At 39.4% G+C, this 23,916-nt stretch overlaps 1 protein-coding gene across 1 annotated transcript in view; it reads right to left on the bottom strand.

The window, feature by feature from the left end:
- The window catches only part of LOC127432012 (cadherin-7-like), a 284,601-nt gene that overhangs the window by 223,715 nt on the left and 36,970 nt on the right, over positions 1–23,916 (bottom strand). Inside the window, exon 3 of the mRNA XM_051682740.1 lies at positions 2,589–2,708. Within this exon, the coding sequence (XP_051538700.1) occupies positions 2,589–2,708 (120 nt within the window). The remainder of the gene's footprint in view (positions 1–2,588; positions 2,709–23,916) is intronic.

Genomic DNA, 23,916 nt, shown 5'->3' with positions numbered 1-23,916 from the left:
ATGGTTATGGCATTGTCTACAGACTCCATAAAGTTAATTTTGTTTTTGATCATTTCTTTCACATTCTGTCACTTTACTCACCAACCTGTTTCATGTTTGTATGTGTTAGATTCATTTTTATGTTTAGCAATAAAGTCTTGTTTGTATTCAAAGATAATTTGACTGTAGTATATTTTGATAAATAATCTCGTCACAAGATTTTAAAAGATCTTGCTTCAAATCTCATCCCTTAAATATGTGTGAGGGGACTGAGGGGCAGTGGTGGCTCAGCAGTTAAGGCTCTGGGTTACCAACCAGAAGGTCAGGGGTTCAAGTCCCAGCACCACCAAGATGCCACTGTTGGGCCCTTGAGCAAGGTCTTGACCCAATCTGCTCCAGGGGTGCTGTATCATAGCTGACCCTGCACTCTGACCCCAGCCTAGCTGGGATATGTGAAAAAAAAAAAGAATTTCACTATATATGTGCAAAATGTATAATGTGTGATAAATAATTATTAATTATATTATTTTCAATAAGCTATGAGAATAATATTACTCCAATAAGTGAATTAATCATAATTTCCTTATTAAAGCTAATAATTCCTTACAATAGAAATTGTGAGCGAATACAACAAGACGTTGTATTACAATTTTAATGGTGGAGAATTTTATTCAGAAAAATAATCTAATTATTTGTAATTTATCTTTCTTATAATGGTTGCCAAACGTGACTAACTCCATTATAAATTTCCCTACATAATAATGACATAGAATGCGGACAGTTTAATTTAATCCCTAACACACACACTGTTCCTACAAGCATAATAATGTGACTGGTCGGCACATGTCTCTACAGAAACTAACAAGCAACACAAGAGCTTCCTGTCTGACATTCTCTACCAGAGTGCTTTGCAGGTGGCAGCCAGGGCACAGTACGATGCTGGGTAATAAGACTGCAACACAAGTACACACACACACACACACACACACACACCCTCACACCGAGTCAACATTCAAGAGTCTAGCAATGAATGTCCTGTTTTTATATTCATTGATGTCATTAGTGTTGTTTAAGTCAAGGCAGGATATTTTCCTCGCCAAGTAAAGTCTCCAAGTAAAACTAAACTAGATCACACAAAACTTGATTGTCTAGAAACACCTGAAATATTCAAAGCTTTTTAAAAACGCGGATCCAACCTCTGTCAGGCTATCAGTCCAACATACAACACATTTTTTTTTAAATCTTTGACTAGGTGTGACTTGGTTTCAGGTGCAACTTATTTTCTGAAAGATATGGTAATATTCTTGTAGAGCCGAGGAGGGCGGGGCCGGGCTGGAATGACACACACCCGGTCCCCAATCAGCCTGATGGGGCGTGCGAGGTATAAAGGCGGCCGGGGACGACAGTTCGAGAGAGAGAGAATTACAGGCAGCTGTGCTGTGTGTGTTTATGTTTGTGTGTTTTTGTTTAACTTTATTCATTAAATTATTATTTAAGTCGTCAAACCGGTTCTCGCCTCCTCCTTTCCACTGAACCCCCTTACACTGGTGCCGAAACCCGGGAGGGAGGAGGGATTCTCATCACAGAGTCCTCGACACTGCCGTCCACCCAGGGGAGCGCCGCTGCCATCCGACAGGGGACGGAGTAGCCTGACCACCCGGACTCGGGGAACGGCCGCCGTCCGCCTCCCCGACCGCCTGGAGTGGTAGGGCCGCTGCCAGGGGCGGAGGAGTGTCCCCACGGGAGGAGCGGCTGCCGTCCGCTTGAGAGGGTGGAGGAGTGATCGAGGACCACGCAACGGCGCATCAGAGAACCGGTGAGTTTCTTTTTCTCTCTCTCCTCTCTCTCTCTCTCTCTGTCACTCTGTGTTGGCCTTTCCCTTGCCTATTTTGTTTTTGTTGTTGTTGTTTTTCCCCTCCTGTCTCCTCCCAGGTCGAGGAAGGCGGGGATGACCCGCCGGCATTCGGGGTGCAAGGCACGCCCCCCGGAGAGGAAGGGGGGGGTGTACGTCATGCCGGGGGCTCCCAGGCCCGAGGCAACGTCGGGAGGAGTGTAGAGCTGAGGAGGGCGGGGCCGGGCTGGAATGACGCACGCCCGGTCCCCAATCAGCCTGATGGGGCGCGTGAGGTATAAAGGCGGCCGGGGACGACAGTTCGAGAGAGAGAGAATTACAGGCAGCTGTGCTGTGTGTGTTTATGGTTGTGTGTTTTTGCTTAACTTTATTCATTAAATTATTATTTAAGTCGTCAAACCGGTTTTCGCCTCCTCCTTTCCACTGAACCCCCTTACAATTCTCCTCTGCATTTATCAATTCCCAATAGACAGATATCAGGGACTTTAAACAACAGCTGCAGATGGGACGGCTACGGCGATCGAAAGTAAACTGATCAACTGCCATAGCCAAAATATATATTATAATATAATATATACTGTTTGTGTTAGGTTGATGGAGGAATGATACAACCACAGCATGTGATCACTTCACAGGCTTGTGTAGGTCAAGAGACTGCAAGTCCACATGAAGGACCAGGGTCATATACAGCAAGTTGGGAACAACATGAGGGGGAATAAATGACAACAAATTGTAATTTTAAAATCTTTAAACTCACCGGTTTTGGGCTCCACAGAGAAGTAAGGATGTCCATGTATGATGCTATACACGACTCTGGCACTGTTACCGTAAGTGGGATCATCTTCATCTGTTGCCGTCACCTGGACCACCGTGGTGCCTGTGCATCCAGAAAATAAGAATCAGCTAAATTTGTATTGGCCAAGTGTGCTCACATAACACACACACACACACAAACAAGGAATATGACTTGCTAACAAATGCTTCCAGTGCTCAAAGAAATACAACAGACATGGAATTAGAGAAGGATAGCGTATTTACAAAATAATACAAATACAATAATATAAATAAGAACAGTATTGTTAAGAGAGTTGTTATATACAAGAATGTACAAAAGATAATAAACATGTGTAGAGAGGTATGTACAGGTAGTATAAATGTGAAAATTACAAAAATCTCAATATAAAAATAGTGAATTAAATAATGAGTTAATAGGTTTGTAAACATAGCAAAATATGAATTTACTAGAGCAGTCAAAATTGTACGCGTTAATTTTTCTTAAATCGCAATTAACACATTTACCATTAATACAACAGTAACCAGCACAAACACATGTTGGAAGGGCTGAACTTTGCAATGTGTCCTCCTGGAGTTATTACAATGACGCACACACCACAAACACACACACAACATCGCTTCCCTGTCAGTGATAAAATGATGGAGAATGGAGCTCTTAACACTACTAGCTGTTCACAATGAGCCTGCAACTCTTGACAGTTGTCAAGTATTTTCCAGCCTAAGTTAAGCTGGCTCTACTCTAGCAGACAAAACACAGAATAAGATGTTTTTGTCTGCAAGCGCTTTTCATGTGGAGTTCAAAGCGACCCTTGACACTGGCGCTGATGCCCTGACACAAATCATGAACATGGCTTCACAATTGCTGTAACAAAGTGGATAGCCACAGTCTGCCTGCTGATTAATATTGTGAAGGATGAGATTTTAAGAGATTTAATTACCATTGCAATGAATATGCAACCTATGTGGGGACTAATTCTTTCAAATAGTAAAACAATTTTTTTTTACTTGAATTGATATTTTAGTGTATTTCTATCTTTATACTGTGGAAGGCTTTGTTAATGTTAATAAACCTTTACACTAATTACGTTTCCATCCAAGGGTTTTTTTGCGCCAAAAGTGTAGCGCATCAAAAAGTATACTAATATAGCTGATAGAAACGCAAATGTAGGTTCTACTGGTTGTTTAGATCAGTGTTACTATCAGAAATAATTAATAATTATTTATTTAGTTATTAATTAATATTTAAATTAAATAATAGAATCTAACTCATTAAAGCCTCATACGGGGCACCAGTAAATGGAGCGCGCTATGTTCAGGAGTGGGTTTGGTTATTAGCAATAATTAATAATTATCAAAGATAATTATCAATTATTAAAATCAATAGAACATTGATTTGAATCAATGTTAGCTCTTTTAATCCTTCACATCAACAATCAAAGATAACCATCAAATTAAATAGAATATTAATTATCAAAGATAATCATTAATTATTCAAATCAATGGAACATTGATTAGAATTAACACTAGCTTATTGATCCTTCAAATTCAACAATCATCAAAGATAATTATCAATTATCAAAACCAATAGAATATTAATAAGGATTAATATTGCCGGGGCACCACCCTGGAATCAGGGACTAATAACCAGACAGTATAACAGTCTCAATATTAGATTGTTCTCTTAAGAAAATCTACATTCAAAAGGAAACAATGAAGGCTTGAATCCGAGCACTGACATCCCCTGCCAGCATTTGACACAGGTGTATGCAAAACAAACCAAAACACTTCTCTTTGAAATATAACAAAGTTTATTTATGCAGTATTATCAATTAATAATCAATACAATAAACTTGAAAAGAGTCAATAAACTTCCGACTTACAACTACAAACTAAACAGTGACATGATTAGATATGGTAACCAAAATAAGCCTATAACACATGAGAGGAAGCTAGGTGTGTGTGTGTGTGTGTGTGTGTGTGTGTGTGTGTGTGTGTGTGTGTGTGTGTGTGTGTGTGTGAATGTGTGTAAGGTGTGACGCGCACAAAATGGCGGACATGACTCTCATGGAGAGTATGTCACGTGAGATTTACGGCCAGAGAATATGGCCGCGAATGTGGGCAGAGAGAAGCCGGTTAATGGCGTCTGCCCATTTACCGCGTGTCTCCGCTTGTATGATAACTTAGGGACAAAGCTGAGTTTTATCACAAAGTTATCTACTAGCCAAAAGTGTGTGCGAGAATGTTTGTGAGGGGTCGCGTGTTTGTAGTTAGTACTAGAGAGAGAGAATAATGTGGCGGCACCAAAGCCGGTTTCGCGATCATGGGAGAGAAAGCAGCTGTTAGTTTATCACTCAGAGACGTGGTGGACGGCTTGTAAACCGTCCCGTGGTCTTTGGTTCCTTAATGGATAAACTCAGTGTGCCTGTCTCACCTGCGATGGCGGAAATACACAACAGTCCAATGTGGTTGGACTACAACACAGCAGATCTCATTCGTGATAACAGTACATTACAGTAATACCTTGAGTATTATTAGCAGCAATGAGCGGAATCGGCGGTCCGTAAACTGTACAAGCAATAATCTTGATACACAAGAATAAAACACTAGAATATAATATTCTATCTCTGCCCAGACGTAAACCTCGTACTTGAATCGTATGAGGAAGTAGAATGTATGTTCATCCGTCCTTTAACTCCGACTCGCTTCCTCGAGGCTCGGGTGATGATGAATGAATATTGATGAATATTGTTTTGTTTTCTTTCCTAAGAAGACCTAATTAATTTTGACAGGAAAAGGAGTATATTTAGAGTAAAATTTCAGCACTTTTAAAATCTCAGATTCATCGCAATTAACTCTGAAAATTGTGTGATTAATCATGATTACAATTTTGAATCAACTGATGGCACTAGAATTTACATTTTGCAAAGTAGTTTTATTTAGTATTCAGTGGAGATGTTGCAATGTCAGGAGATTATGATTGGGGAGTGTTAACTGTTCGGGCAAAATACAAACTCTAGTGAACATTAGCAAAGTTCAGTTTCAGCTTAGATTCAGTCTACACAGAGAATAAACTCAAGGTGAAATCGGTTTTCAGTTTTATCTGTGTAAATATGGATACAGCAGAATTCCAGGACAGGAGCTTTAGTAATAATAATGATAATACATTACATTTATATAGCGCATTACATTGCAAAGCAATCTCAAAATGCTTTACAATAGGATAAGTACAAAAAAAAAAATGTTAAGGGGTAGGGAAACGTCTCTGGTTACACATGTAACCTTGGTTCCCTGAGATGAAGGACATGAGACATTGCCATAAGCACTATAGGGAAGTGTCCTTACACGACCTTGTTGAAACCCTTATACAATCACACCAATCCTCTGATTGGCAATGGTGTCTGAGCCCCGTCATTTAGGCGCACATTAGGCCTATATAAGCGGGATTTCATTCACCATTTCTTCAGAAATTTCTGACTGAGGGACAAGAGTGAGTCACTCAATACGAAACTATGAAGTAGTAGTGCAGCCAGCATTGGCAATGTCTTGTTCCCTTCATCTCAGGGAACCAAGGTTACATGTGTAACCAGAGACATTCCCCATCGATTCAGTTCACTCGACATTGCTGTAAGCACTATGGGGAACGGACTCTCATCACGCCTTTTATATTGCAATTTCATACACAGTATGGTTTATTAACCCTCTCACAACATAGTTGGAAAAGTATGTTAATTTCTTATGGGAGTACTTATTGAAAGAGCATGATGCTGCAGTCCTGCGGGACGGCGAATGACATGAGTATACCGCAAGTGAACAACCCTCATGGTGAAACAGGAGAGGAGCACTTAGAATGAATATGTGAACTATATAGTCATATAGTATGTATTAACCCTTCACAAGCCCAGTCGGGAAGGAAGTTTTATTACAATGAAAGTACTTGTGACTTTATAACTGTCTGTTTGCAGGCGGTTGTGTACTTAAAAAGGGCACAAGTTTGTTTGGGCAATGGGCAGTTCAACAGCACGTAATAAGGCGGCTGTGTTGATTATAGTCGGTAGCCCACCCATAATAAGGGCTTGGCCTCACCTGCTTGAATGTAAGAAGCACTCTATACATAGAGGAATTGTGAGGAGATGAACGCCACGTCCAGGTTATAAAATCATGTGAACTTGTTTTGCGAGGACCGTCTGCTGCCAAACATATGTCCGGTAACGACACAACACAGACTGCAAAATGCCGGTGAAGCAGGGTGGCTGGCATACAAACTGAATCATATAACCGTGCTCAATAGTATTTTAGCACCCAGTCTGACACACCCGTGAAGGCTCGCCATGCATCCGTGCAGTGGGATAGCGGGTTTATTGGTTCACTTGCTATAGGCTCGCCATAGGGAAGCAGTTGAGCATAACTTGTGGGGTGCATGATGAAAATGGCCCTTTTTTTGAGAATGTGTGAACGTCCCGTATTTGTACAACAGCCGCTTTTTTCTCTTTTGCGAGAACAATCTCTGTTTGATTAAAACACACAGAAGCAACATTTTGAACATTGCCCTGTTCCCAATGAACAGGAATGGGGAAGAGGAGAGAAACACTGTGTGCCTCTAATCGAGCCTTCTTTGGCTCTGGGCTGTGAAAAACAGTGAACTCTGGGCTCCTCTTCACAGGGCTGGCATGTCAGTAATGTTTCTGTTACCTGGCCGGAGTTTTTCATTGGTGCGTTTTCTCGTTGAGATGGCAGGTGCTTACACTTGGGCCATGGGTTGTGTGGCTTCACTGATGGCTCATTAGTAGCATTCGGCTGTGCTGGGGCAGCAATAAATTAATTCTTTGCTGGGTGCTGACCAAAATTTTATCGGGAGCGTGCTGGGAAAGTGCTACTTCTCTTTGGTAGAAAGTGTTTTAATGCTTGAGATTACTTTTGCACCATGATGAAGCGCTCTGAAAAGCTTTCTATGGCGTAGCCAAAGAGACTGTCGGGCGACTGGGGTGTCGAGGAGAGCATCATGCATCTCCATGAGAGTAACCCAAATATGCCAATCCAAGACCACCAGGTTGCTCATCGTTTTGCCGATGGCCTGAGCGGTAGCATTCGTGGCTCGCAGCACCAAATCTGTAGCTGTGCGGAGCTCTTTGAACAGCTCAGGATCATAGCCTTGCTCATTCATTTGTTGAAGAAGCATAGCTTGAAAAACCTGGGGCACCGACATGATGTGGAGTGCTGAACCAGCTTGGCCCGCTGCTGTTTAAGCTCTTCCATGGCTTGGAAGGGAGAGCAGGGCTGTATTTCCATCCCATGGCAGTATTATGGCAGAGGTGAGCTTCAACCACCTGTTCTACAGGAGGAAGTTTTGAATATCCTTTTTTTATCAGCGTGGTCCACTTTAGTGAGTACGGCAGAACCTCCAACCTGAATGTGCGAAGAGTAAGGCACACACCGCATGGACCTCAGGGAAGAATGATGTGCTCCTCCGGACCGCGGTCTGTTGACCACGGCTGGGTCAGATGGGCTGGTTTGAGTTAGTTCTGTAACTGCTGGTCTCCTGGGATTTTCACAAACAACAGTCTCTAGAATACACTCCGAATGGTGCTAAAAACAAAACAAAAAAACATCCAGTGAGTGGCAGTTCTGTGGATGGAAATGCCTTTTTGATGAGAGAAGTCAACAGAGAATGGCCAGACTGGTTCGAACTGACAAAGTCTACAGTAGGTCTAACAATAACCCCACGGCACGAGGGGGAACTAATGTTGTGGCTGATCAAGTTAGTGTTGCAATTTGATTTGGGCTAGCAGCTGATATAAAGCTCTTTAATGTTGACATATTTCATTTTAATAGCTTCAGCCTGCTGCACTAAAGAACATAAGAGAAAGCATTGTTTTACAAGTAGGTCATATTTTATTTGATTGAAACTGCCGCACCCAATAAAAAAATAAATAAAAAAAAATCTTTCTAGCATGGCCTGTGTTTCACAAGCTTTTACCAAATGAATTGACCATGAAAAGAGAACACAAAACATAATCTAGAATAATACTCAGGACTGTCTAGCCAAGAAATTTGTGCAAGTTAAGATAAATGAGGTTCTAACATGCCAATATGGGCTTGTCTATATACATTTTACACAAAACAAAAGCCACTTAAAGCAAGATTTGCTAAAACGGGAAGCATTTGTTGGAAGTGAGCTCATGCAGAAAGTCTACTGTAATGCGTGTCAGACGAATTGGCCACACACATAAGTAGGGTGAAAACAAATAAACAAACTAAACATTACTCTGTAACAAAACACATTGCATGGTCCAATATCCAAGAGAAAGGCATGAAGGAAAACAGCATGAATATATTTTAAATAACAGATAAAGTATTGTTTCTTATCGATTTGGCTTTAATGTAACATTTCACACTGTCTTAACGGGGCGTTTAAAGTTGGGAAATATCAATGCTTTTAGCCTGAATACTGCATAAAGTAAATCCTAAAAATAAACTTTAAGGCATCCCTCAAAAAGCAAGAGGTAAAATGCCACATTTTATTTAAATAATTAAATAAATAAATACATACTGTCCAAAGTAATAAATCCAATAACAACTTTTACCTAGTCACTGATAGGATGAACAGTTCAATATGCAAAGCATCTATTTGGATTATCTATTAACACTGCAACATTTGCAAAAATCTGAAGTTGTTTTACCATGTTTAAGGGTGTTCTATGGCACACTGTGAAGTAGAAACCCCTTAACCGTGGTAAAATCACTGTAACACAGTTGCTTATTGCTTTTATAAGGTGACAACAACAACATGATAATAGACATGGACTGATTTTATGATACTTTCTATGATATGGTGCTGTCATGGTTTTTTTTTTTTTTTTTGGTTGTTGTTTTTCACTATGAACTGTTGTTGTATGGCCAAAGCACAATTCTTCACAAATGCTTCTTAAAAAATAGCCATATGGTTTTGGAGCGACATCAAGGTGAGTAAATAATGACATAATTTTCAGCATCCATTACCACAACTATTAATTATATAAGTGCTAGAGTGATTCTGTCGAGTGTACTATACATTAAGCTGTTCCATTAGATTTGAGCGGATTTCAGTGAGAATACGGAAATAGATTTGTATTGGCAGTCAAAGTCTCTGCAGCTGTCTGTGTAATCACTGTCTCTCTATCTCTGTCAGATCTCATTTGTCTGTCTTCATTCCAGTGATTGATCAAATTCTCAGCATTCCATTCAGTCTGTGTGTACTAGGAGATCGGCTCTGTGTTTGTAATCAATCCAGCCGATGTAATGAATATAAATACACCTTGACTAATTTCTGCAGGAGAATAATTTTCACATTCCTCCCCCAAACAAGAGCTGAATTTGACCGTTATGGTCACTAAACTTCATTTTCATAAGAACAGATTGGAATCAGAGATTGATGGTGTCTAGGACCTAACAGAGACACTCTGTACATTTCCTGTGTATCAGAATACAATGATTTTTACTTATATTAATTTCTATGAAGAATAAACAAAGCATGAAGTCAACACAAAATGTATACAAATAACTTTCTTAATACTTATTCTCTGTCTGTAAATGATTCTTCAAATGTACCCTTTTCCAAACCAAAGAATTACTTTTAAGCTCAGTATTTTTCATTTGTATAGTGCTTTTCACAATACACGTCATTTCAAAGCAGCGCTACAGAAGGTCATGCATTAATAGCTTCAATTCTTTAACTAATGAGTAATGCATTACTTTTTGAATTTACACCATAACACTTTTTTTTTTTTTCAAATAAGTAACATAACTTTTCTATGCAATCAGTATATTTACTGACAAATACAACTGAATAGCTCTTTCCATCCCAACAACCTTGTCTTTTAGATGATCACAATACACATTACAGTCAAAAGTCTGCATGAGTTCCTCTTGTGCTGTTAAGTCTAAAGGTGTCTTCACTATTATAAAATGGATAGTTCTGACTGTCAAATCTGTTTGGATAGCCACGTTCGAAGCCTTTGCAAGGCCATGTCCACACTAATAATTTTTGACTGAAAACTCATTTATTTATGTTTACTCCTTATATGCACACTAGAATGTTGTTTTCCTCCACTGAAAAAGAAGACTTAAGAAAACACTCTTCATGAATGAATAAAAATGAATAATTCCTAACCTTTATATAGTGCTTTTCTAGGCACTCAAAGCAATTTACATAGTATAGGGGGAATCTCCTCAAACACCACCAGTGTGCAGCATCCACCTGGATGATGTGACAGCAGCCATAGTGCGCCAGAACGCTCACCACACACCAGCTATTTGTGGAGAGGAGAGAGTAGAGTTATAGAGCCAATGAATTGATGGGGATTATTAGGAGGCCATAATTGAGAAGGGCCAATGGGGGGAATTTGGCCAGGACACTAGGACTACACCCCTACTCTTTACGAGAAGTGTCCTGGGACTTTTAATGACTACAGAAAATCAGGACCTCGGTTTAACATATCATACGAAAGACGGAGCTTTTTTACAGTATAGTGTCCCCGTCACTATACTGGGGCATTAGGACCCACACAGACCACAGGGTGAGCACCCCCTGCTGGCCTCCCTAATACCTCTTCCACAAACTTTGGGACTTTTTTTTCTCAGTGGGGTTCCTGCACTGAGACACTGCAATGGTTAAAGAAGTCATTGCTTGTTTACACTGGAAAATGATTGAAAAACAGCATGAACAGCCCCTAAAACGATTAAAACTTAAACTGCTCTAATACAATGACCACGAAGAACCAAATTTCTTTCAATCTTCAATTTTAATAAACACTTTTTCTAAGATGATATTTTTCTGTCAAGTGTATTCTTCCCCATAATTACGCTTAAGTCTTTTCCTTTTTAAAGCTCAATGAACCGGCTTTCCATTTAAAATTTGGGTCATCAGTTTGTAGACAGTATATGATCAATGAGTTAAAATATATATATAAAATACAGTTCCAAATACAGTATATCTTCAGGCAACCATACATTAAAGTGTATTTTTATGGGAGAGAAAATGCTTAACATGAAAATGTATTTCTCCTTGGATTACAGTGTCATTGTTTTGGCAGTAAATAGTATTTATCACTAGGGAAAAGTAAGAAAATCCCATTAAGCATTTTAACTACGCCTGTGCTGCAGTTTTTTTCTCACCGTCATTTAGCCGAGTCTCTGAGCACTGATATATGCAATGCAATGTAAAGTAATGTCATGAATAGATGCGTTTACTGGTGACTTAGAATAACAATGGTGTTAACAGCCGATATCTCACGCAAAAAGGCACCAGTTTCAGGTCCATTTCTCTCAGTTTGTGAAACATTTTCAACAGTTTGGGTATGAGACGCTAAAATACAGGACAAATGCCGATCTTTATTATATAGGACAGTTGGCAACCCTAATCACAGCATCCCTTAAGAATAAATGTTAACTGGAATTAGGACTGAGCGATAAAACGATATAGATATTTCAGAAAAAAAAAAGTTTATCATCGATATAAAAAAATTAAGTAATTTAAGATATTTAGCCTATGTTCTACATCTAGGTGATCGGATCAGGTACGTCTCACTAAAAACAAGCAGTTCAGCAACGTCATACACACAACTAGCTAACTGAATCACAGTCATGAAAAGAGCCTGTTAATAAGTATTAGCAGGTAAAGCAGCTACATAGACCTGCTGTGATGGAAACCGTTAATTAGGCTCAGTAGCAGCTAGTTTGCTATTCGGCTAATATTATATAGTTGTGTGCTAACCAAGACAGCACTGACTGAACACAACAGCATCTCTGACATCAACACCATTGCTGTTTCTTCTTGTGATGTTTCTTGGCAGCTGGCAATCCCGCTTATGGTGCATTACCGCCACCTACTGAGCTGGTGTGTGGAGTGTCACAAGAAAGTCTTTCAGTGGAGTCAAATGTCAGTTGAAGATGATTAAATTGGAAAAATTTCTTCTAAAAAAGTCACACACACATTATGTAGGATTAAATCCTAAACCGAGTATACTTTAAAGGTAGCTTACCCTCTGGGGACTACTTGTAAACAAACAAATTATGTTTAAATTCATTCTTGAGGTCTAACAAACATGTGGAATGCATTTTCAACCCCATTAATGGTATTGAATGTATATCATGATAAATATTGATATCAAACGATATGAAAACAAAATTTTGTGATAACATTTTCAGCCATATCGCCCAGCCCTAGCTGGTATTCAAAATAAGAAACATTTCAAATTTCCACAATTTAGCGCATGCAAACTTCTTCAGCATGTTACTGCGTTATTAAAGCGATTGCATTGCTGTATGTCACACCTGCTGCCCTGAGCTCTAGATACACATGCAATATTGCTGAGAAATGAAGGAAGAGTAATTACAACTTAAAAAATCAATGATAAAATTTAAACAAAAGCAAGAATTAATGCATGTGCTTATCTGCATTTCTCACCGATCTTTCCCAAACTATTAACCAGATGATGTCATCACTGAATATCAGGATGGATCTTCTATCTTTGGTGTCCATCTGTGATCATACATCAATTAGCATCAGTTAGCTCCAGATGACTGAATTGTAACATCTGTCACATCTTCTGCAGGTATTTTTATTCCAAAGTTCCAGAATGTTGTAGAGTCCACAGCTGTGGTCAGACAGCCAGGAGCTTTCAAACGTTTAGAACATTTTCTAGTGTTTAAATAACAAAGTTTTTAATTCCCAGCCCTATTTAGGACCTTTGATTTTGAAAGGATGAAAACTGTAAGCTTTAGGGTTACACAAATCCTCCAAACACATGTGTCCAGGGGCCTCGTAATATGCGAGAACCTGGTAATGAAACCTCAGTCTCACCTGCTGTGACAGCAGCTCTAATCTCATTACTTCATGAAGCTTTTCAGGGCATCTTCAGATCTCAGTGTGTGAAAGTGAGGCCTAATTAAATTAATTCAAGACATGAATTCCACTTAACAGAAGCCATTTATCAGCCTGTCACATGGACAATGAATGATTCACACACCACACTGCATGCACATTGTCCTTTACTAATCTGAAGTTCTTCACACAGACACACACACACACATCTTTTCAGCAATGCATCGCGATTGTTTCTCAAACGATTCTGAATCGATTTTTAAGAAAATCTGAATAGATTCAGAGTTCAGTTTAAACCGAGGCAGCGCAGTGGCGCACACCAGAGACAGATATAGAAACAAAAATGCATGTTAAGCACATACACTAAAGTCATGACTGTTTGCAGAGTGGTTGTATCAAACACATGACCATTTGTGCCTGAATGAAACTACGATCCTGAAATTCTTTCACAAACCCATGCACATAGCAACTGGAGAGTTGCTACAATGCTAACATGAAAGTCGAGCTTGTGCCCATCATTGCACAGATTTGCACAGAATGGGGGGGAAAGCAGCAGAAAATAATGATGAGGCAGCAGTTGGGTGATGTTTTCATTTCTTTCTTTTTTCTCTATGCATTTCTCTACTCTTGCACGCTCTCCATTTCATTGGCTTTTGCTTATTGCCGGTCACTCGCTTGTCAGGACAGTCGATGATAAGGGTTTGAATTCCATCATAGTGTTTGCAACGGGGTCGTGTGATCTTCTACTTGCAGAGCAAACAGATGGAACAGTGGATACAAGATGTTTGATACATTTCTGAAGCAACAACTCTGCTATTTAAACCGCTTTACTATCACCTGTGCTGGTAAGGAGAAGCTGACAGCTGCACTCTTATAGAAGCAGATATATGTCTCATCTTGGACCAGCAACTTCCAGTTGTGGTTATAGTTAAAAAATTTAATGAATAGGCATGGCATAAATTAATTTTAAATAATAACTAAAGACTATTAAATGATTAACAATGCTTTAAACAACAACAAATATTTTAATATAATCAGTTCATATTCAGTGTGTTTTGATAGAGAATATATATATATTATGTTTTTTTTTTTTTTTTGTGCTTTTAAAATATTTTTTTATAGGTCAAGGTCAATTTATTTATATAGCACATTTAAGAACAGCTAGTGTATACCAAAGTGTTGTACATATGCAAATAAAACAATGACAGGATACAGAGGATTAAAAGACTAATAACACAAAAACAAGAAATTACCCATAAAATCTACAATAAACATTCATGTAAAAGCCAAGGAATACAGATACCTCTTCAGGCGTGATTTAAAAACAGGAAGAGAAGGGGCAGACCTAACGTCCAGACCTAACTGTTTCTTAAGAAAGAAACTGAAAAATTGTGATTACTAAACTATAGAACCATTTATTCAATCTTGTGGATGTTCCATGTTTTGTTCACAGCTCATACTGAATGTAAAAGGCCAGTTTATGAAATGACTTGCTCTGATTTTTTAAAACAGCTGTTAAATAAGAAGCTAAAAGGGAAAAAAATCTATAGTAAAAAATTTATTTTGAAGAAACTGAAAAAAAATAAATTGGAGGACAGGATGCATCGTGATGCAGCAAGAATCATTTTATAATTGAATCATTACTCTTTGAATAGTACTCGAATCGAATCGTGAGGCCAGTGAAGATTCACACCTCTAATGTCTACGGTCATAAAAATTTACAACACATCTCCCATGTGTTGAGCCACCATTGACTTTTGGTAAACTAAGAAAGCTTCCTCGAGAACAACTTAAAATACACCTGTTTAATGACTACACCTTTCCACTAACCTTTAAACCTACTTACACAGCAAAATCTGGGGTATTAAATATACACTCCTTGGTGTTCATTTGGGTCTCTGCCGATGGTGTTAAAAACTAACACTGAGCACTGTTGAATCTACATTTTGAAGTGTTCAATGTTGATTTGGACAAACAATTAAATAAAGTAGGTACACTCTCTGAGTGATGGTTGATCATTAGTGATGACACCTGGTGTTAACAAACAGAGTTTACTGAAGGAAAGAAAGAGGGAAAACAAGAAGTCACTTTATTTAGACACTTGAACATTACATTTTAGTTAAATAATTTTCTGCCAGCAAGTGCATTTTTGTTTAAGAGAACAAATATAATGCATTTTAAATGGAGAGAAAATTAATGAGTTAGGATCTCTTACTAAATCTTAATGCAAAGTGTGTTATGAAATCTACATGTAATATGAATGTATAATTTTGGCAATTGCCATTCTTTGTTCATATCACCACCTGCTGATCAGGGAGGAGATTTTATAGTAAAAAAGGACTTAAAATTGACCATTTTCTTACCTACACCTATCTTATAACTATAGAAGACATGGATTTAACCACTGGAGTCATGTCTGAGTTTCCTGTTCCGGTTGCTGCCGGCACACTGCGCGAGTGTTTGTAGCTTGCTAGCCTGCTTAGCATTGCTTATTCTTATATGTTCATCATTTTATCCTTTGCCATTTTACCACATGCTTAGGGTTTTTCCACTTTTATAATATTTCAACTGTGTGTATTTTACCGCACACACCCGTTTTCTCTCTTTTTTTCTTTTTCCGCTTGTCTACATCTTGTGTCTCAACTGCATGCATTCGTTTTCTCCACTGTGTTTTACACGGATTATTGCATCAATATCGAACATCTGCTGATCAGGAACCACATCGAACCACACCGATCTCAAACCCTCGCCGCTCAAAAACAACCATAACAACAACAACAACAAACAACTGCAGTAAGTCATGGCTCATGCTCATGTTATTTCTTCCTGCATTGCATGCCACATGTTTACTATAGCTTTTTCTGTCAGCAGTGAGAGATTCACATATGATATATGTAAGGAATTAGTCAGGCTGGTGGAGAAGCTTAATGAGTTAGAGACATGCATCCAAATGCTAGTGGAGGTCAGTGAGAAAGAGAAGCCGGTAGATACTGTTTTGGATGCGAGTAGTACAGCGAGCAACACACACACTTTGGTTCCGGCTGAAGAGCCCCCACAGCAGGGCATTTGGGTGACATCTCAGCAGCATACTTGCTCAGCAAAGCGACACCACTCTCCCGTTCCTGTTAGGGATTTCAATCGATTCTTCCCACTCAGTGATGCACCCACTGAGAATCATGTTGAAAGAGCCTTAATAATTGGTGATTCTATTGTAAGGAACATGGAAGTAGAGACTCCAGGCACCATTGTTAAATGCATTTCCGGGGCTCGAGCATCTGACATTAGATCAAATTTACAAGTGATGGCTAATGTTAAATGTAGATTTTCTAAAATTGTTAATCATGTCGGAACTAACGATGTCTGGCTTCTCCAGTTGGAGATCACTAAAGATAATGTTAAAGAGGTGTGTGAACTTGCAAAAACTGTCAGACAGTGTAATATGCTCTGGCCCCCTCCCTGCTCATCGTAGTGATGAGGTTTATAGTAGATTAGTGTCACTGAATGGCTGGATGTCTGAGTGGTGTCTGGAGAATAGCATAGGATTTATAGACAATTGGAAGAGTTTTTAGGGTAGACCTGAACTGCAAAAGAGAGATGGACTTCATCCCTCCAGGGAAGGTGCCACTCTCCTCTAGTAATTTGGCTTATAGTCTTAATAGTGATAGTATTTGACTAACTGGGGCCCAGGTCATGAAGCAGACTGGTGAATCCGAATGTCTGCTAGCTGCCTTGAGACATCACACAGGTCACATAAACTACAACACATAGAGACTGTATCACCTAGATATCATATATAGACTGTGTCTGTTCCCCAAACTACCAAACACATACCCCTCACAAAATCATTTAGAAAAAAATGTGATTAAGGTCAAACTTGGAAGAAATTTTTTTTTAAGATAAACATCATATAAAGGTAGGGCTAATAAACATTAGACCTCTTTCAACCAAAGCACTAATTGTAAATTAAATTATTACAGATCATCGTTTGGATGTGCTCTGTTTGACTGAAACCTGGCTTAAACCAGATTAATATATTTGTTTAAATGAATCTACTCCCTCAGGTTATTTTTATAAACATGAGCCTCATCTGAAGGGTTGAGGAGGAGGTGTTGCTACAATTTACAGTGAAGTTTTTGGTGTTACTCAGAGGACAGGATATAAGTTTGAGTCTTTTGAACTAATAATGCTTAATGTGACATCGTAAGATGTAAATAAAAGAAATCTCTGTCGTCTTTTGCCCTTGCCATAGTATATAGATCACCCGGGCCGTACTCAGATTTCCTTGGTGAATTTGCAAATTTTCTATCAGATCTAGTAGTTAATGTAGATAGAGCTTTAATTGTTGGTGGCTTCAACATTCACATAGATAATGAAAATGACGCATTGTAATTAGCATTTATCGAAATTCTCAACTCTCTTAGAGTCAGACAAAATGTGACAGGACCAACTTGTCGCCATAATCATACGCTAGATTTAATTCTGTCATATGGAGTTGATGTTGATACTATAGAAATTCTACCACAGAGCGATAACATCTCAGATCATTACCTCGTCTCTTGTTTGCTGCGATCAGCTGATGTCACACAATCTGCACCATGCTATCGTTCAGGTAGAAATATTCTTAGGACCACTAAAGATAGCTTCACTAATAATCTTCCAGAATTGTGTCACATACTCGTTAAACCAAAAAGTCTAGAAGAACTTTATATAATAACAGAAAATATAAATACAGTATTCTCTAGCACTCTTGATAGTGTCACCCCCCCCCCCCCCTTTCGATTAAAGAAAGTTAAAGAAAAAAGCCTCGCAACATGGTACAGTGATCACACTCATGCTCTCAAGAGAGCAGCTCGGAAAATGGAGCGCAAGTGGAAGAATACAAAATTAGATGTATTTTGCGGTGCATGGAATGATAGTGTCTGTAGCTACAGACAGGCACTATGAGCTGCCAGGTCAGCATATTTTAGCAAACTGATAGAAAATAACCACAACAATCCTAGGTGTTTATTCAGTACTGTGGCTGAATTGGTTATGAATAAAGAATTTACTGAACCTAATATTCCTTAGCAGCACAATAGTAATGACTTCATGAATTTCTTTACTGATAAAATTGAAATAATCAGAAATAAAATTGGAACTATGCAATCAACAGTCACAGCACCTCAGAACACAGTGTCTCATAATTTTCCTCATGAGCAACTTCAGTCCTTCACTGCCATAGGTCATGAAGAGCTAACAAAACTTATCAAAAAATCAAAAGCCAGAACATGTATGTTAGATCCAATACCAACTAAGCTCTTAAAAGAGGTAATACCTGTATCTCAGAACCTCTTCTTAATATTATTAACTCCTCGCTATCCTTAGGACATGTCCCAAGAAACTTTAAAATGGCAGTTATCAAACCACTAATTAAGAAGCCACAGCTTGATCCTGGAGAATTGGAATTACAGACCGATTTCAAATCTACCATTTATGTCAAAAATACTAGAAAAGGTAGTGTCCTCCCAACTATGTTCATTTCTACAGAGAAATGGTATATATGAACAATTTCAGTCAGGATTTAGGCCCCATCACAGTACAGAGACTGTACTTATCAGAGTTACAAATGACTTGTTCTTATCATCTGATCACAGCTGCATTTCTCTTCTAGTGCTTTTAGATCTTAGTGCTGCCTTCGACACGATAGATTATTCTCTTGAATAGGCTGGAGAATTATGTTGGCATTAGTGTACTTGCATTAGCATGGTTTAGGTCCTATTTATCAGACCACTACCACTTTGTATGTGTAAACGAGGAATTGTCAAATCAAACAAAAGTATGGAGTGCCACAGGGATCAGTTGTAGGGCCTCTGCTTTTCTCCTTATACATGCTTCCCCTGGGAGATATTATCAGGAATCATGGAATAAGTTGTATTTCTTCTTAACCCAACAAAAATTCACAATTCTCAAAGATTGGATGGCCAGAAATTTCCTTCTACTCAATTCCGACAAAACAGAGGTACTAATTATTGGACCAAAAATAAGCCGCTAAAATATATTTTGACTCTCGATGGATGTACTGTTATGACGTCTTCTACAGCGCAGAACTTGGGTGTTATATTTGATACCACTCTGTCCTTTAAAAAATCATATTTCCAATATTTGTAGAACAGGATTCTTCCACCTCATAAATATTGCTACATTAAAGCTTTGAGTGGCCTCCACAGTATTTAATTGACCTTCTGACACACTATATTCCATCATGTTCATTACGATCACAAAATTCTGGCTTATTAATAGTTCCTAGAATATCAAAATCCACAAAAGGAGGTAGATCCTTTTCCTATTTGGCACTTAAACTATGCAATAGTCTCCCTAACACTGATCGGGATGCAGACACACTTACTCAGTTTACGTCTAGACTAAAGACTCTATCTATTTAGCCAAGCATACGCCTAATTTAGCCATCAACTCACAATTATGCTGCTTTAGTTAGGTCTGCTGGAACCAGAAACATCTATCATGATCTATAACTCTGCATAATTGAATGGCATCTATGTTAATATTATTCTATTTGAGTCATATACCAAGGTTACCAGAGCCAGCCAGATCCAGCTCCGTTCCTGCTTGGTGTCGGACTCCACTGCTATGTGTCTCTGAGTGATGACGACTAAATGCAGCTGGTGCTAGACAGACATCACTTCAGTCTTTTACGATGGACTTCAGAGGATAGCTTGATGTGACTAGCCCACTGAAAGGTCCGACCTTGGCACACAATTCTTTGAACTTAGCGCTTGTCATTCGTAAGTGTTTAACCCACAGCTGGTCAATAAAGTGAGTCCTCACAATTCGCCAGAACAGTTTTGAGAGCGGGGCCTCCCAGGTATGTGGAGACTGGCAATGTGTGGGCACTGCAGCTATTTCAGCCCACATTATTATCAGATATTACACTTATTCTGCGGTGTAATAATTTATATTATCAAGTCGGTTCTCGCCTCCTCCTTTCCATTGATGTAGATCTCCTCATACTGAACAACTTTGCCTCAAGAACCACTGTTGTCAATCAAATTGTTCAGTAAATATTCACGATTATGTAAAAAACCTTGGCAGGATGGTTCCAAATCCCCCCCCCCCACTACTCAGGCATACAGACACACATCCTTCAGACACTAAGTGGCGCTATAGCGAACAAAATACACAAAAATCACATTTTGGGCCATAAATCTTGAACCGTATTGGTTAGAAACAAAAGTATGATTCCTTGCGTCATGCAGAAGAGTTTTACCCTGTCAGAATTTTGCTCCGCCCCTTCGTTTTCCCGCTATTTTGGATTGTTTTAAAAAAATTCAAAACGAACTCGTCCTAGGCCGTTTGCCCGATCGGAACTAAACCAGTGCTGAATCAACGAGTCCCAGTATGAAAAGTTATCAAAGGAATTTAGAAATTTTGATTTATCGTCAAACGGTACGCCAAAACATTCATAGTGGGTGTGTCCATTTTACTAAAACGGTTATAACTTTTCAACGGATTGAGATATTATCACCAAAAATATTGCATACCTTTGCCTCTTGGTGGCACTATAATAATTACAAAATTAAAATGGCTGTAACTATGGAACCGTTGGTCCAATCGACTTGAAATTTTGCATGCACTGTCTTTGTCCAAGGTGCCATCACGGTCTATGAACACAGTTGCATATCTTTAAAAACATGGCCACCAGCAGCCAATCAAATTTCAGCAGCTAATAACATCAAATCTGAATGGCCGGCCATTACGAAATTTGAGATATTCATACACAGTGTCAAAATGAGGCTGTGTACCAAGTTTTGTGAGAATCGGCCACAAGGTGGTGCTATAACAAAAACATTTACGTTTTTGCTAATTACTCCGCATCCGAGCACATTAAAATCAAAATGCTTTTTACCTCTAAATCCTTGCATCAAGTCCTACAAAATGTATACAGTTGTGCTCAAAAGTATGCATACCCTGGCAAAATTGTGGAATTTTGGCATTGATTTTGAAAATATGACTAATCATATGTCATCAAAAAAATGTCTTTTATTTAAGGATAGTGATCATATGAAGCCATTTATTATCACATAGCTGTTTGGCTCCTTTTTAAATCATAATGATAACAGAAATCACCCAAATGGCCCTGATCAAAAGTCGACATACCCTTGAATGTTTGGCCTTGTTACAGACACACAAGGTGACACACACAGGTTTAAATGGCAATTAAAGGTTAATTTCCCACACCTGTGGCTTTTTAAATTGCAATTAGTGTCTATGTTTGTTAGCTCTCACGTGGATGCACTGAGCAGGTGTAACATCTGAGTGGTCTCCTGCCCACCAGAGGGAGCCCTCACCTGAATTCTGAACTGTCACTTCCTGTTTCCTGCCACATCAGTTCCTGTAATGTCATTTCCTGTTTGCCTAGTATATAAGCCATGCATGCTCATTCCCATATTGCGAAGTATTGCCAGATCATCTGCCTTACCAAGCATTTATATCATTGCCTTATTGCCTAGTGTTTTGACCTGTTTGTTTTGACTTCTCTTTTGGATCTCCCCTTTTGCCTGTTTGCCTGGTTGGACTGCTTTACTGTGTTTTTGACCTCACTGCCTGTTTTTTTGACACTGTGTTTGGATTTTGATGGACTGTTTGAATAAACATCCGCATATGGATTCTTCCTCGGCTTCCGCCTCCCAGCAGGCTAGATACTGAGCCATGGAGAGCAGAAAAGAACTGTCATAAGACCTGCGTAACAAGGTAATGGAACTTTATAAAGATGGAGAAGGATATAAAAAGATATCCAAAGCCTTGAAAATGCCAGTCAGTACTGTTCAATCACATATTAAGAAGTGGAAAATTTGGGGATCTCTTGATACCAAGCCAAGGTCAGGTAGACCAAGAAAGATTTCAGCCACAACTTGTTTCAGCCAGAAGAATTGTTCGGGATACAAAGAAAAACCCACAGGTAACCTCAGAAATACAGGCTGCTCTGGAAAAAGATGGTGTGGTTGTTTCAAGGAGCACAATACGACGATACTTGAACAAAAATGAACTGCATGGTCGAGTTGCCAGAAAGAAGCCTTTACTGTGCCAATGCCACAAAAAAGCCCAGTTACAATATGCCCGACAACACCTTGACACGCCTCACAGCTTCTGGCACACTGTAATTTGGAGTGACAAGACCAAAATTAGAGCTTTATGGTCACAACCATAAGCGCAATGTTTGGAGAGGGGTCAACGAGGCCTATAGTGAAAAGAATACCATCCCCACTGTGAAGCATGGTGGTGGCTCACTGATGTTATGGGGGTGTGTGAGCTCTAAAGGCATGGGGAATCTTGTGAAAATTGATGGCAAGATGAATGCAGCATGTTATCAGAAAATACTGGCAGACAATTTGCATTCTTCTGCATGAAAGCTGCATGGGACGCTCTTGGACTTTCCAGCACGACAATGACCCTAAGCACAAGGCCAAGTTGACCCTCCAGTGGTTACAACAGAAAAAGGTGAAGGTTCTAGAGTGGCCATCACAGTCTCCTGACCTTAATATCATCGAGCCACTCTGGGGAGATCTCAAACATGCGGTTCATGCAAGACGACCAAAGACTTTGCATGACCTGGAGGCATTTTGCCAAGACGAATGGGCAGCTATACCACCTGTAAGAATTTGGGGCCTCATAGACAACTATTACAAAAGACTGCATGCTGTCATTGATGCTAAAGGGGGCAATAAACAGTATTAGGAACTAAGGGAATGCAGACTTTTGAACAGAGGTCGTTTGACTCAAGATGGCGCCGAGTATGGCTGCTGTGTTGCGAGCTCCGACACAAAATGGTAGTGCTTTGTTTGTTTTGTTTACAATTCTTATGTTTTTTGTCTATAGGATGTTGTCTGCCTTATTGTCTACGACAGACAAACACTTTTGGACATTGGTTCAGCAATCACACAACGTAAACCGGACTTAAAATTCCTCAATGCTGACCCGCTGTTTACAAACACGGCAGCGGAGCCCTTTGTCTGGGCTGCCCGTCTGCGGAAACGCAGGAGAAAAAAGGGAAACAGAGCCGGCATTCTCATCAGAGTAAGACGCCACGCAAATCGACCCCCGCTACCCAGTATTCTACTGGCAAATGTTCAGTCTCTGGATAACAAGCTCTGCGAGCTGAAAGCGCGGATCTCTTTCCAACGAGAGACAAGGGACTGCTGCATTATCTGCCTTACAGAAACTTGGATGTCTGTGGAGATTCCAGACTCAGCCATTGAACCCGCGGGGTTCTCCGTGCACCGAGTAGACAGAGCGAAAGACCTCTCAGGTAAAAGCAGAGGTGGTGGTGTATGTTTTATGATCAACAAATCCTGGTGTGATCAGAGGAATGTACATTCTATCAAGTCTTTCTGCTCTCCTGATCTGGAATTTCTCATGCTTCTGTGTCGACCATTCT

The sequence above is a fragment of the Myxocyprinus asiaticus genome, chromosome 41, assembly GCF_019703515.2.
Source record: "Myxocyprinus asiaticus isolate MX2 ecotype Aquarium Trade chromosome 41, UBuf_Myxa_2, whole genome shotgun sequence".
In the NCBI taxonomy this organism is placed as follows: domain Eukaryota; kingdom Metazoa; phylum Chordata; class Actinopteri; order Cypriniformes; family Catostomidae; genus Myxocyprinus; species Myxocyprinus asiaticus.
Note: the sequence above shows the minus strand (reverse complement) of the source record. Positions and strands in the feature narration are given on the sequence as shown.